The sequence below is a fragment of the Lycium ferocissimum genome, unplaced genomic scaffold (genome assembly GCF_029784015.1).
Source record: "Lycium ferocissimum isolate CSIRO_LF1 unplaced genomic scaffold, AGI_CSIRO_Lferr_CH_V1 ctg984, whole genome shotgun sequence".
NCBI lineage: Eukaryota > Viridiplantae > Streptophyta > Magnoliopsida > Solanales > Solanaceae > Lycium > Lycium ferocissimum.
In genome coordinates this window covers 90,601-105,485 of record NW_026727914.1, presented here as the reverse complement: position 1 = coordinate 105,485, position 14,885 = coordinate 90,601, and the positions used below count along the sequence as shown (strand labels likewise).

At 34.7% G+C, this 14,885-nt stretch overlaps 1 protein-coding gene and 1 pseudogene across 2 annotated transcripts; one reads left to right on the top strand and one right to left on the bottom strand.

Moving 5' to 3' along the window:
- The first annotated feature begins 316 nt into the window (after window positions 1-316).
- On the top strand, window positions 317-7,859 carry LOC132046207 (factor of DNA methylation 4-like). Of its 2 annotated transcripts, XM_059436770.1 has the most exons (6): window positions 317-1,243; window positions 1,350-1,531; window positions 2,329-2,397; window positions 2,474-2,755; window positions 3,300-3,509; window positions 3,596-4,059. In XM_059436770.1, the coding sequence occupies exons 1-6, from the start codon at window positions 325-327 to the stop codon at window positions 3,827-3,829; spliced, it is 1,896 nt and encodes a 631-aa protein (XP_059292753.1). In that variant the 5' UTR covers window positions 317-324; the 3' UTR covers window positions 3,830-4,059. The 2 variants fall into 2 exon arrangements, with proteins under 2 accessions (XP_059292753.1, XP_059292754.1); XM_059436771.1 differs by lacking the exons at window positions 3,300-3,509; window positions 3,596-4,059 and adding an exon at window positions 7,631-7,859.
- A 1,095-nt stretch (window positions 7,860-8,954) lies between these two features.
- LOC132046201 (expansin-A6-like) lies at window positions 8,955-14,486 on the bottom strand (annotated as a pseudogene).
- Between the last annotated feature and the right edge of the window lie 399 nt (window positions 14,487-14,885).

The window sequence follows — 14,885 nt, the reverse complement described above, 5'->3', positions numbered from 1 at the left end:
TAATTTAATAGATTTCAATTTTCATGTTAACTTATTTTTGAAGATTATCCAATTCTGCTGGCTTAGGTATTCAATCATATGTATTTCTTTGCTTGTATGCATGTGAATTTTCTTGGCCAGCAAATGGATGTATTTTAAAACCTGGTGTTTATCTATCTTTTCTTTAATGCTTTCTGCTTTCACTAGATTAACTTTCCTACATCATGTCGTAATAGTCTTCTTTAACCATATGATTTTATGAATCCTTCTGTCTTTGAGACTTCAACCAAATGGTATGTTAACTTATTTTTATCCAATTTAATTCTGACGTAGGTTATCTGAAAGATGTCCATGTCATCTGAAGAGGAAACTGATATTAGTGAGTCAGAGATGGAAGAATATGCTGATACATGGTATCAAAGATTAAAGGAGGGTTATGGGAAGGAAAAGATTTCTGGTAAAGTTTACCAATGTCCATTCTGTTCTGGGAAAAAGAAACAGGCCTACAGTTTCCAGGATCTTGTCCAACATTCTTTAGGAGTGAGCAAAGGCTCACAACACAGGAAAGTAAACGATAAAGCAAAGCATTTAGGTCTTACAAAGTACTTGAATAATGATCTGCTGAGTAAAGATAAACTTCCAACATCTGATGAAATGGAAACTGATCAATTACAGCCAACACATGATGGGAATGATGTTGATGAGAAATATGCATTTCCTTGGATGGGAATTGTAGCAAATCTTCCCATTGATTTCGACGGTCGGCGTTATGTGGGAAAGAGTGGCTCATTGCTCAGGGATGATTTGAAAAAGAAAGGGTTTAATCCAGTGAGGGTACATCCGTTGTGGAACTATAAGGGTCATTCAGGGAAAGCCGTGGTCGAATTTGGAAATGATTGGAGTGGTTTTGCTAATGCAATTAAGTTTCAGAAGAGCTTTGAATCACAACATCAAGGGAAGAAGGACTATTTAGTTTCACAAGATAAGAGAGATAAGTTATATTGTTGGGTTGCAAAGGCCGATGATTTCAACTCAGAAGGTATAGTTGGTGATTATCTGCGAAAAACTGGAGATCTGAAATCCATCTCAGATATTGAGGCAGAAGAGAAGCGCAAAACTGGTGCGCTTGTCTCTAATCTGGTTAACACAGTCGAGGCGAAACGTAGGAGCCTCGAGGAGATAGAGAGCAAATGCAATGAAACTTCCATGTGCTTGAGCAACGTGATGATGCAAAGGGATGCAATGATCCAAGAATATAATGAAGGTACATATTTTCTCCTACAGATATTAGCTATTTTAATATCACACTTTGAATTTCCATGTCTTCTTTTATTACAAAATTTATAACAAGCACTTGCTATTTACTACAGACCTACAAAGTATGGAAAAGAATGCCCGTGATCAACTTGAAAAGGTGTTGAAGGATCATGAGAAAAGTAAATTGTATTTAGAAGAACAAAGCAAAGAACTTGAGTTGCGTGAAAAGGAGTTGGTGGAAAGGGAAGCCCTCAATGATAATCAGAGACAAGAGCTTCATTTGTTGAAGCAAATGGTAAAAAGTCTTACTTGATTAACAGAGTTTTGCTTCTCCATGTATTTTAAGAAAGAAAAGAGCTTTACCTTTGTCCCCTCTGTCACTTGACAACTTGATAAGTTTTCTAAGAAAAAATAACATATTATTAATAGAAGAAGCTGAAGTATAGCCACATAGCTGCAGATGAAGTTAAGGACCTCAGATATCCTTAGGGACTGACCATGGACTTAGTCTTATACAGTTGAGAACCCTTTCAGTGTCTTCAAAGACAAAGATAGCCAGCAGACTCAAAAAACTGTGTGTGTGTTGGGGTGGTTGGGGGGGGGGGGGGTGTTTGCAGTAGAAAGCTAATTGGTCTTTGTTTTAGAAAGCATATGCTCTCAATGCTGTTTAATTGATTGACTTTAACCTGTTACAAAAACTATGTGGTATAAAAATAAGATGTTGTAGTTTGTAGAACTAAGATTGTACTGTCAATGCAAGCAAGTTTCATTCAACATAAGATGAGAGCGTATGCTTTCTAATACAAGGGGGAACTGTTATTGATTTTTAGTTTGCTTCTCTCCTTGCTCCATCACTCCCATTTTCCATATTTATGTTGCGCATCTGGAAATTCTTCCGTGCAAATATGCTATTCCAAAATGAAGCTACAAGAACCTAGTATTTACTTGCGTCCAACTTTAATTATGTTCTCAGTTATGCTCTGCTGATGTTGACTGTCATCACTTAGTTTAGGAATATATCCGAAATTCGCTTCCCCTGCTCTTTTTTCAGGAAGTGTTTTGAGTATAAAATTTCTCTTTTATGTGTTTAAGAATGAGAGAGCAGCAATGGAGCAAAAGAGGGTTGATGAATGTGTATTACGTTTGGCAGAAGAACAGAAGGTTTGTATGCCAATTCTGTGTTTTTACTCAACTTATGTAATTAGTCTCTGACATCTATAGAAAACTTTACTTGCAGAAGGTGAAAGAAACTCTCCGTCAGCAAAACATGGAGCTGCAAAAGAAACTCGACTTAAAGCAAGCGCTAGAACTGGAGATAGAACGTCTCACAGGGGCTATGCAAGTAACGAAACACATGGGAGAAGGCCAAGATGGGGAGAAAAAATTAGAAGAGATTGAAGAGAGCCTAAATGAGAAAAAGGAAGAACTAGAAGATCTTGAAGCTCTGAATCAAGCTCTAGTTGTTAAGGAGCAAAAGGCAAATGTTGAGTTAAAAGATGCCAAGAAGGAGTTGATCGACGTAAGTACAACTCTTTAGAGTTCTACAATAGCCTGAGCTAATATTTTAATAATACTGAAGTTCTTATTTGTCCTTCAAGGGAGTAAGAACATCATGAATGATTAGGAACAGAATAAAGCAACTTCTGTTCATTTTGACCTGAGAGAGTTGTGCGGAATCTTAGTAGTTCAGTTTTTTGACTACATGACTTCCACCTTGTTGGTGAGGGTTCGATGCCCTACCCCCAATTTTTACAAAAGAAAATAAGGAAAAAAAAAAAAACCCGCGAGAGTTGTATGTACATGTTCAGTTTTCGTTCTCTACCTATTACAAATTTCCTAAAATCTGTACCATAAACTGAGCTTCTACCATATTCTATGTTGTTGAACATTCAAGTCTGTATAGTTATGCATAACTTTAAGTTTTAAGGACTTAGCAAACAGGCTTCAAATCATGAAGATTTATGCGGTCATAAAAGTCCATATTTCAAAGTCAATTTACTTGGGAGAGTCATTCTGATATGGTGAAAATTTGACGAATGAATCATGATTTTCATGGCTTTTAGGGAATGAAGCAGTACTCTTCTCGAGCTTTAATTGGTGTCAAGAGAATGGGAGAACTTGATATTAAAAAATTTCAGGAGATAACAAAGAGAAAATTCCTTGGAAAAGATGCAGATTTTCAAGCTGCTCAGATGTGCTCAATCTGGGAGCATCATCTTAAGGATTCCAATTGGTATCCCTTTAAAGATGTAACCAGTGAAAATGGTTCCAAGGTAATGAATGCATTATAGACTTATAGTTGTTTTCCATCTCTTTGAGTAAAATACTTATAAGCTAATTATTTCTTGTGTCTTGGTAGGAAATCATCATTGATGATAATGATGAAAGGCTGAACAGATTGAAGAATGAGTTTGGAGAAGCGGCTTATGAATTGTTAACTACTGCTTTGATGGAGATGAATGAAAATCCCAGTAATGGTAGATGCATAACAACAGAATTGTGGAACTATAAACTAGGAAGGAAAGCTACCCTCAGCGAAGGAATAACATATGCTCTCCAGAAGTTGAAGGCCAGTAAAGCGAAAAAGCGTTGACTTTCATGGTTATGTTTTACATTTTGAATTGCGTATTACACCTTTCCAAGAATTAGAATCTGTTATAGAAAACCAGTCTATTGAGACAAAGAAGCATATGTTTTACCTTTTCTCTATGGTGGTATTTTGTCATGACAAAAGAAATTGAACTATTTGAAGTAGGCTCCTCCTCCTAATAGTGCTGCCATGGAATCAGAGGAATCAGAGTAACATTATATATACTCAAGCCATTAAATTTAATAAAATAAAAATCCCCGAGCAGAGATTCGAACCCAAGTTCCCCAGTTCCAGCAAAGCACCCAGCTGTGTTTTTTATTTCTAGGGTGCTTTTTCAGTTTTTCTACCCAATTTTCATATATTTTTTATATACTATATCTAGAAATTTGATGGAACATTGGCATAGGTCCGCCCCTGTATATACTTCAACTATGGAATGGCATCTGTTTACCATTTTGAATGACATATTATACCATGCTTTAGTATCTTGTTTAAGAAAATGATTCTGTTGAGACAAAGAAGAATGTGTTTATAGGTTTCAAGATCGAACAGCTAATCTTTTACATTTCTTTATGATAATATATGTCTTAACATATGAAATTGAAACATGTAATGTAGACTCCTCGGTAGTCCTTCCAATATCAATGGTACATCAAAGTACAGTAATAAATTTTGCATTCATTGGTTTAGTTCAAACACCAGGTGCGAGCAAGTTTTTTCTATCGAAGTGTGCTTGACTGGCAAAGTTCAAGGATGAAAGTAAGACTAGAAATGGCAAAGAAAGCCCCACCAAGGCCATTCCCGATATAGACTGTGCATCATGAATGATTGGTGCCATTGGAGAGATTTTTCTTCCAACTTGCAAGACGCCAATTTCACCCTTGAACCTTCAGGTGTTTCATCAACATCTAAGAACTGTTCGCGTTCATACAGCCAATCTTTCAAGCCACACCTATCGAATTTTGGAAAATCTAAACCATACCCATGAGTAGGTAACTGATAATTCTAGCTGCTGAACATTTTCACCCACTGGAACACCATTCTCCTCAGGAGCTGTAACTTGAGTCGCAACTGTGCTCAAACTGCCTAGCAATACCCTTAAATATCCTCCATGGCCTGCATCACTTTACTATTCAACTCTTAGTATATTATGATCTCTCATTGGCATTGGTCTGAAAATCAATGGTCTAATACCAACAGAATGATCTTATCTATAAAGGAAGAGGAAAAGTTAGCTATAACTAATATTTGGAACTAACAGTTACCTCTACACATATGCAGTTCTAGTGCCCCCCAACTAAGTGTAACAAACATTCCAACTAATTGTTCAGCTAATACCAAAAATGGAAAGTAAGCTAGTATTAAATAGTTCGGTACATTGGTAGACAAAAGATATCTGGAAGATATGGACGGAACTAATAGCTGGCCAAAAACTTATTATCTTGGATCCTTAATTTAGTGGGATATTAATTGTACCGTTTTTATAAGTATGCCAAAAAAGTGAAAAAGTAATAATATCTGCTATTTTTGAAAGAATTTTAAAAATTGTGCTAATTATGTATGTAAATCTATAAACTTGACTCATCACGTTAATTTCTCTATTATCTTTGTGATCCGGCCCAAATATTCCAAGACATGTCCATGAGGTCACATATCCATCATTTTTTTGCGCGGATTGCCCTTCTTTTGGAGTGATCTTTAAATTTTCTTTTTCATGTTGTAGTGCCTTTAAATTACGCATCATATTCCTGCCTTTAATTTTTGCCCGCTGCGTTGCAACCACGAGCGTTCACGCTTAAATCATGGGATTGGGTTCGAACCCCCGCTCAAGCATAAATTAAAAAAAAAATTGCAAGGCAAGATTTGGGTCGCGTTCGACTTGAATGTAGATTTGCGAGCTCAGAAGGATAGACGTTGAGTGGTTAAGTAAGCAACGAGGTATGTTAAGGTTGTTCCTTCTTTTCTTGGCATGATTCCATATAATGTAAGAGGGTAATGAACCTTGTGACTAGAGATTTGTCTAAGTAGAGCTTGTCATATTGTTGTATGGCTTCCGAGTGTTATGTTATTCTTTATGAGGGGCCATAACCCACCCTATGTCCTTGAGTTCATAGAAGACAGAAAAGACATCTTACAGTATCGGTATTTTTGAGCACATGCATGATATACATATATTTTTTTTAGCCTGGACACTTGGTCAGTGAGACAGATATACCTGGCCTACGGGTCAGTGAGACATTTTATTTAGCCTGGCCACTTGGTTAGTGAGACATTTTTATTTTGCCTTGTCGACGGGTCAGTGAGACAGTGCAGTAAGTAAATGAGATATTACCGTGAAAAAACTCCTTGCTCGGGCGGATTAAAAACCACGACACTACCCTAGGATTTCCAACTCAACTACACCGAAGCTTGAACACAACTCTTACAACCTAGGAATTAACACACTTAATCCCTCGACCCCTTACAATACCACTGTTGTAAGCAACGTTGACTAATCTTAGTCAAAGGCACTCTAATACTCCCAGACTAACTTCTGCCTAGTGTGTACCACTCAAAAGCTTGTAAAGATAAACTTCCCACAAGCAACCTTTGAGAATTCAAAATATCTACAAACGAATTTTCTTAACAAGAGAAAGTAGTTTTTACGCTTAAAGATCAAACAAACAAAGACTCACAACAACCTAAAGAACATAGATGGTCCTTCAGCTTGTAAGTGACTTTGTTCTTGAGAGCACTTGAAAACTTGTGGAGCAAGGTTTGCACAAGATAGTTTAGGTTTTCAAGTGATAACCAATATGTTGGAACATGTTGTATATATATTGGGGAGCATGTGGGTGTGGTGGAGACCACTCATCCCATGTTGGACTTAAAGCATGTCGCAACATGTTTTCTTGTACGATTATACGATGGGCGTGTAATAGCTTTACAGTGTTATCGCCGACCGTACGATGTCAGAGAGAACGACGCAAACTGTGTGTCTCTGTTTGGACAGTTTGATAATCATCAAAACGTAGAATGCACCTAGTTTTATCAAGCTCTCTTTAAGGTACCTGTTTCAGTGGACCCTCTTCCACGTGATCCTATTGTTGATGTGCCCATCACGACTCTAGATCATGGGAAGGGCAAGATGACAATTGAGGAGGAGGGGTCCACTTATGACGTTGAGCTTGAGGGTGCAGAATCAAATGCCGAGGATGATGATGATGAGGATGAGAGCACACAGTTTCAGACTCTATTGTATCAGGAGGCAGTGGCACAAATCCTGAAGCTTTGAATCATGCTCTAGTTGTTAAAGAGCAACTGGCAAATGTTGAATAAAGATGCCAGGAAGGAGTTGATCGATTTAAGTACGACTCTCACAGTTCTGCAATAGTCTTATCTATTTTGTGAATAAAACTCAAGCTTTTATTTTTCCTTTAATGGAGTACGAACAGCGGAATAATTAGGAGCAGAATAAAGCACGTTCAATTCGTTTTGACCTGAGAGAGTTGTATGTACATGTTCTGTTTTCGTTCTCAGCCCAATACAAACTTCCTAAAATCTGCACCATCAACTGAGATTCTACCATATTCCGTGCTGTTGAACATTCAATTCTACATATTTATGCATAACTTTAAGTTGTAAGGACTTAGTGCACAGGCTTCAAATCATGAAGATTTATGTAGTCATAAAAGTCTGTTAGCACCAGTCGAACTATTGAAATTCCTTCTCCTGAGGTTTCATCTTGCAGTCAGTTTACTTGGGAAAGTCATTCTTACATGGTGAAAATGTGACAAATTAAACATGTTTTTTCATGGCATTTAGGGAATGAAGCAGTACTCTTCTCGAGCTTTAATCGGTGTCAAGAGAATGGGAGAACTTGAAATTAAAAGATTTCAGGAGATAACAAAGAGAAAATTCCTCGGAAAAGATGCAGATCTGAAACCTGCTCAGTTGTACTCAATCTGGGAGCATCATCTTAGGGATCCCAATTGGCATCCCTTTAAAGATGTAACCAGTGAAAATGGTTCCCAGGTATTATAGATTCATAGCTGTTTCCATCTCTATGTCCCCTTGAATCAAAATACGTATAACTTAATTATTTCTTGTGTCTTGGTAGGAAAACATCATTGATGATAACGACGAAAGGCTGAACAAGTTGAAGCATGAGTTTGGAGAAGCTGCTTATGAACTGGTAACTACTGCTTTGATTGGGATGAAGGAAGGAAATGGTAGATGCATAACTACACGAATTATAAACTAGGAAGGAGAGCTACCCTCAATGAAGGAATAATATATGTTCTCCAGAAGTTGAAGGTCAGTAAAGTGAAGAAGCGTTAACTTTCATGGTTATGTTTACCAATTCGAATAGCATATTATACCTTTCCCAGAAATTAGAATCTGTTTTGGACAAAGCAGCATATGTTATGGTTGTACAGTTCAGACTGCTAATCTTTTACCTTTTCTCTATGATAATTTTTTGTCATGACAAAAGAAATTGAACCATTTTTAGTAGACGACTCCTTTGTAATAGTACTGCAAAAGGAATCCAAAGCCCTGCTTTGGAGAATCCAAGATCCAAAGCCCTGCTTTGGAGAATCCAAGGCTGTCTAAGGAATAGCAAAAGCAAATGGGCACTTGAGTGGCTGTATCAAAGTAATCTTATATACTTCAAAAACATTGAATGTCATCTGTTTACCATTTTGAATGACATTATACAATATTTAGTATCTGTTGAGACAAAGAAGCAAGTGTTTGTAGGTGTTATGATCAGAATTGCTAATCTTTTACATTTACTTTATGATGGTATATACGTCTTTAACATATGAAATTGGAACATTAAAATGAATGCTCCTCAAGCCAATGTTGCATTCATTGTTTTAGTTTTTTTTTTTTTTTTTCATTGTTTTAGTTTAAACACCTTAAGTTTTTTTTTTTTTTCATCGAAGTGTGCTTGTCCGGAAAAGTTCAAGGATGAAAGTCAAGATTAGAAATGGCATCCAAAGCCATACTTAGAGAATCCAATGTTTTGTCTCAGGATACTCTTCATAGAAATAGAAAAATCAAATGTGCACTTGAGTAATTTCAAAGTGTCTACATTTATACTTTATATAGCCATTAAATGGGAAATAAAAAGTGCATTGTAAAATACCACAAGAACTTAGATGTTTCAATTAAAGTAAACCACTAACAGTTATTGAAATACAGTAAATACACTGCCCACGCATCATGTAGCACTAAAACATTACATTGATACTACTACATTGTTCTTTGAACAGCTGCGGGCTACATGTTTTTGCAGCCACTTCAGCTCTTCTACACCAGAAAAACAAAAACAGGTTAATATGATAAAAGAGAAAACCCGAATTTCAATAGGGTCTAAACAATAAAACTTTAAGTGCACAAACTACAAGTCTTATATAGTGGGTTACAATCACCTCATTAGCCCAGTTAGACTCGAAAGTTCTTTCCAACAAATGTTTGTCCAAATTGCCAGTGGGAAGGAGCTATGTTCCATGAGGTGGATTTGCGCTTGTCGCTAGCTGTGACCCTGAACGACAATGACTGACCAACCAAAATGGAGTTCGTTTGCCAGTTTTGACCCCAGTTACGGCTCAATGTTATCCAGTTAGTTCTCGTACCCTTCACCATAACCTTCGTGATGTCACCTGCACCCGCGACATTGGTGACCAAAACCAAGTTGAAGTAACTAAAACCATTTATTGTGAACCTAATTCCACCTTGCTTCCTACATGGCACCCTGCATAAACAAACAAATAGGTTTAACTTCTATACACTGACAGTTTAAAAGAACTTTTATACTACCTCGTTTATTGAGAATCAAGTCAGTTTAGTCAATTTGAAAACAGAAAAAGTCTTGGGACAGAACAGTTACAATAAGTTCTATAGAATGTGAACATCATTTTGTCGTAGAATGTAAATCCTATGTTAGCATGAAACATGGACCGTTAATTAAGGATGAAAAAACAGTGTGGCTGGGACGACTTTTCGCACTGGTTAATTAAATCTATGTCTCCACCACCTAGGGTCTTGGAGTTTGACATTCACTCGGGAGAATGTGCATGTAAGACTAGCTTCCAAATTTTCCACAAACAAAATGTTCAAATTTGTAGTAGATGACAACTCAATATCTAAAAAAAATTTCAATTCAAACTATAATGTCTTATCAAAAAAATTACTCCTTGTCCGGTCTTTACATCAAATCAAGTAATTTAACACTAAAATACACAAATTAAAGTGAATATGCATATTTTGTCCGTTTCATTTTACTTAGTTTAACCTGTCACAAAGATTAAAAAGTAAAGAAAACATTTCAATTTTGTGGTCTTGAACAAAAAATATGTGTGATATATCAAAATTCCTTTTGAACAATTTTGTAATCTTTAACATATTATGTGGACGTTGAATAAAAAACTACTCCCTTTGTTTCAATTTATGTGAATCTATTTTTTTTTTTAGTCTGTGTCAAAATAAATGACCTCTTTCGTAATTTGGAAACAAATTTACTTTATGAAATGATTTACAGCTACACAAATATTCAAGACTTATTTTGAACCACAAGCTTCAAAAGTCTTCACTCTTTCTTAAATGTCGTGCCCAGTTAAATGGGTTCACATAAATTGAAACGGAGGGAGTATTAAATATAAATAGTGAAACAGTTAAACATTTCTGTAATAGCATCGTTGGATCCAAAATATTTTGATTATTATAGAGAATAGATGTTATACATCCATAACAACATTGATATTTAAATAATATTTCCTTATATAGGCAAAAAAGATGCATAAATCTAATTTTTTTATTTTTACATGCCAAATTTCTAGAATATATATATATATATGATTTTTTTTCACAAATAATATACTAAAGGATCAAATATTGGTCAAAATCTCTGCACCTATTATTGATAATCATAAATATTCTATTTTCATAAAGATGTATAATTATTATATTACCAAAAAAAAAAATATAGTTGTTATATGAGGATAATTTTACAAAGAGTGTTCTGTTATAAAGTTCATTATTGTTGTTATAAGTGAAATGCTGTTATAGAAAAGTAAAATATAAAATAAAAATCGGCTCTGAAAAAATTTAATTGTTATAGAGAGATGTTGTTATATACGGATGTCGTTCTAGAGAAATCTGATTGTGTTATTTTTTAAATAGACTATAGATAATGGATACACATAAGTTGAAAATGGAATATCATGTAATGTTGTCTCTTTTCCGCTGAGTTACTTAAGAATCATTAAAATATTACTCTATTAATGTAGATCACACCCTACTTTGACAAGTGATACCGGTGCCCTATGACACAATAAGTACTATCAAACAAAACCAAGTGATAGCAGTGCCCTATGACACAAAATAAGTAGGGCTATAAAACAAAACCAATAAAGGAAACCAACTCAGAATGGCCCCACAAGGAAAAGGAAAAAAAACATAAAAAAGAACAAGAAAAACCGAAAGGGCACCGAAAGAAACAGAAACAAATGAAAAAAACAAGAAACAAGAAAAGCTAAACAAAAAAAAAAAAAAAAAAAAAAGCAATTTGAGCTCTTTACCACTCATGGCCTTACCCGTCACGACTGCGAATTAGTCGGTTAGTAAATTCCGAATACTAAAAATCTATGAAATTAAAGCATATATGTATTGACACTACAAACAGGGGCGGATCCACCCTTTGGGGGTGGGGTGGCATGGCACCCCCTAAATTAATAATTTTTTTATATACTTATGTTGTAATTTGTAAATTGGTTAATTATTTGATCCCGCCACCCCCGGTATTAAATTAGACAAGGTCACTAATTTCAGTAGACACAAGTTTGAATCTATCTTCAACATTTTTCGACTCCCGTTTTTTTTGTCTTTTTACTTCCTTTGTACTAAGAATTAAAAGCGCTTTCTCCTAATTTTCTATTTATCTTTATTATTTATATTGCGCTTTCCTTTTTTTATTATCTTATCCGTGATCTCTAGCGAACACACAAATAAAAAACTTCAAAATCCCTTAAATTAAGCATTTCTCTTAATCTAAATCGTGAGTATTTAAATTGAAAAACTTGGGTCTCAATGGAATTTTGGATTGAGATCAAAATTCAATTTTTTTTTTAATTATTATTTCTATTGTTTATTACTCCCTCCGTCCATGTTTACTTATCTATATATGACTTGGGACACTCTTAATAAGTAATAAATAAAATGAGAAATGAATTGGAATACTTAATAATAAGGGTAAAATAGGTATAAAATGGTAAATTATGTCTTGATTTTTCAAACTATATACTTACATGTAAAAGTGGACATATATTTTTAGTCTAATGGACAAATAAAATGGACGGAGGGAGTGTATTATAAAAATTTATGCTATTCTATAATTGTTAAATTCAATTTAAATCACTTTGCTACTTAAATTGTGATGGAAATTTCGTAAGCACTGCTTAGAAAAAATATGAAATTTATGATTTATTTTTGAGAACTTGTAGTTTATCTAATTCCAATTTACTTATGGGGTGTATTTACCTATTGAAGAGTTTTTTTATTATTATTTTTCTTATTTTGATTGGTATAATTCCCTTATTGAAGATGTTATTTTACTTGTGCAAATTCATTTTTTAATATACATAAGAGATGCAAGTCCCTTGGTGAAAATGTTGATTTTAATTCTGTTGTTAATGGGTGCAATTCCTTGTTTAAGATGCTAATTATGTTCGTTTCTTGATTTTTGAGATGTAATTTCATATTTGCAAATAAAAAAAAAAAACTTATTAAGTTGACTCGAATAAACTAAAAAGAGATGGACCCGATCTCAGTACACGTTCCTAACAAGATGTACATTGAAAAAATTATGGCACCCGCCGCCTTCAAATCCTAGATCCGCCTCTGACTACAAACATTCTCTTATATTATTAGTGTATTTTAACCTATTATGTCAAGTCAGTTAAGGCATAATTATCTTATTTGACCGCTCACTATAGCAAGCAAATGTATGTGTTTTGCCTATTAAATAGAAATATACATAAAATATACATAGAATATACACACATAGACATATGATATACATATATACGTAATCAATATATATGTGTTGTATATTTTTCCTAGCTCTAGTAATTAAGTTCGACCGACGGGCAAAAATGGAAAAAGCCCTTATCTCTATCAGGTATGCAATTAACGCTTATAATAATATTTTTTCCCCTAAAGCTCAAAAATGCTTACCGACGATAAGTGACGGGGACAATTCCAAAGACGATACTCTGCAATCTTGAGGAACATGGGCATGGCGAGGTCGAAATGAGGACGAGGTGGGTTACACCAACCACCATTATCATTAGGCAATGCAAAATTTGGAGGGCAAAAATTAGTTGCAGTAATTAAAATTGAAGGGCTCCCAGGATGGCAGTATTGTGGCTGATTGTCACATTTGATCTCAAAGCAAGCTCCACAACTTAGCCCATTGTTGAATAATGCTGTGCTTAATGCTGCATTGTTCACGCCATAGCCTTGGCTATAAAGATTTCCATATCCACATGCCCCACCTGCAAGAAAGTCGTGTTAGCGCTCCTTATTTCACTAAAGCAAGAACGGAGAAATTAAAGTTGATTTTGACTAAAAAAAGAAAGGAAAAAAAGGTGTATTTGTAGCTGCACAAAAGCCGTTATGCCTTAACACATTCATTTTTCTTGCATGTTAGCGCCCCTTTACTAAAGATAGGGGATGATAGGTCACCAAGAAAGATCAAGTGTATTTTCCATAACTATATTTTAGTTATACTCATAAAGCAATTAAAGGAAAAGGAAAACCTTTTAATATATTTCACACTATGAGGTCATCTAAAGATAACTACGAATAATCATTTATTAAAAGAGGTAATTAGTTAAACTAACTATTATAGCATGTTAAAATACATTTTAGTGGAAAATTTATTTACATTGTCAGTGTATATAAGTTAAAATCTGGATAAAATGTTAAGATAACAGCTACCTCTAGATTTACATTTGACTTGTGTTTATTTCAAGAATCATCTCAACTCTAGCACAAGTTCCCCATTTTATGCAAAATTTGAAGCAGAACATGATCTATGTTCTCACTAAAACAGAACAAAAAGCTCAACCGTACAAAAAAGCAGAGCAACTGTAGAAGTACTCTTACTACAACAACAACAACATACCAACAACATACCGAAATCCCACAACATGTGAAGTGCAGGGGAGGGTAAAATGTACGCAGACCTTACCTCCATCTCGGAAGATAGAGAGGCTGTTTCCGGAAGACCCTCGGCTCGTAGAAATACTCTTACTAAGAAACAAAAAAGTAAATGCAGTATAATTGCCATCATAATATAGCATTTAAGCACATTATGATGAAAACATCTAGTTTATACAAGTTTATGAAATGGAAAGTGGTGTACATACCCATTGTACCAGAAGCATCACTACCACCATAGAAAGTAGCATGAGCAGTTTGCCATGATCCACCACTATAAACACCTGGGATTCTACCTTCAACTCCTACTATAATTAGTGAAATAGTTAGAGATAAAATACAGGACAACTTCATAATCTCCATTTTCTTGGAAAAAAAGAAAAAAAAAAAGAAGTTGAAAAGTTTATGAAGAATGGTTAGATAGGGACAAGAGAGATGGGGATGAGGAGGAAAGTGTGGAGGGAAAGAGGACTACTTATGGAGAAGGTAGCAGTGGCAGTTGAAGTAATTTGAGTACTATTAATGATCTCATTATGGAAATTGAAAGTTTTTAAGAGTAACTTTTATGTATTTATGTGTTACTCCCTGTGTCTCAAAATACTTGTCATTCTTATTTAAAATATCTGCTATCGATCGTTTTAAAAGTTCACGATAATTTTTTTTTTTTCATTTTACCTTAATAGTAATTGTTCTTGAAGATACAAACACCTCAATTATAAATAAAATAAATATTTAATAAAGAGAGATTATTTTTTAAGACATAAATAAGGATAAGATAGTCAAACACTCCTCCTAATTAATATTTTCTTAAGGGACGTATAGATGTAATATAACAAGTATTTTGAGACCGAGG

Bases quoted from the DNA above. Each gene is read 5' to 3' on its own strand.
- LOC132046207 (XM_059436770.1), top strand. From the start codon at position 325: ATGTCCATGTCATCTGAAGAGGAAACTGATATTAGTGAGTCAGAGATG. The intron at 1,244-1,349 runs GTACATATTTTC...TATTTACTACAG, and splicing joins GATCCAAGAATATAATGAAG to ACCTACAAAGTATGGAAAAG. The intron at 3,510-3,595 runs GTAATGAATGCA...GTGTCTTGGTAG, and splicing joins CCAGTGAAAATGGTTCCAAG to GAAATCATCATTGATGATAA.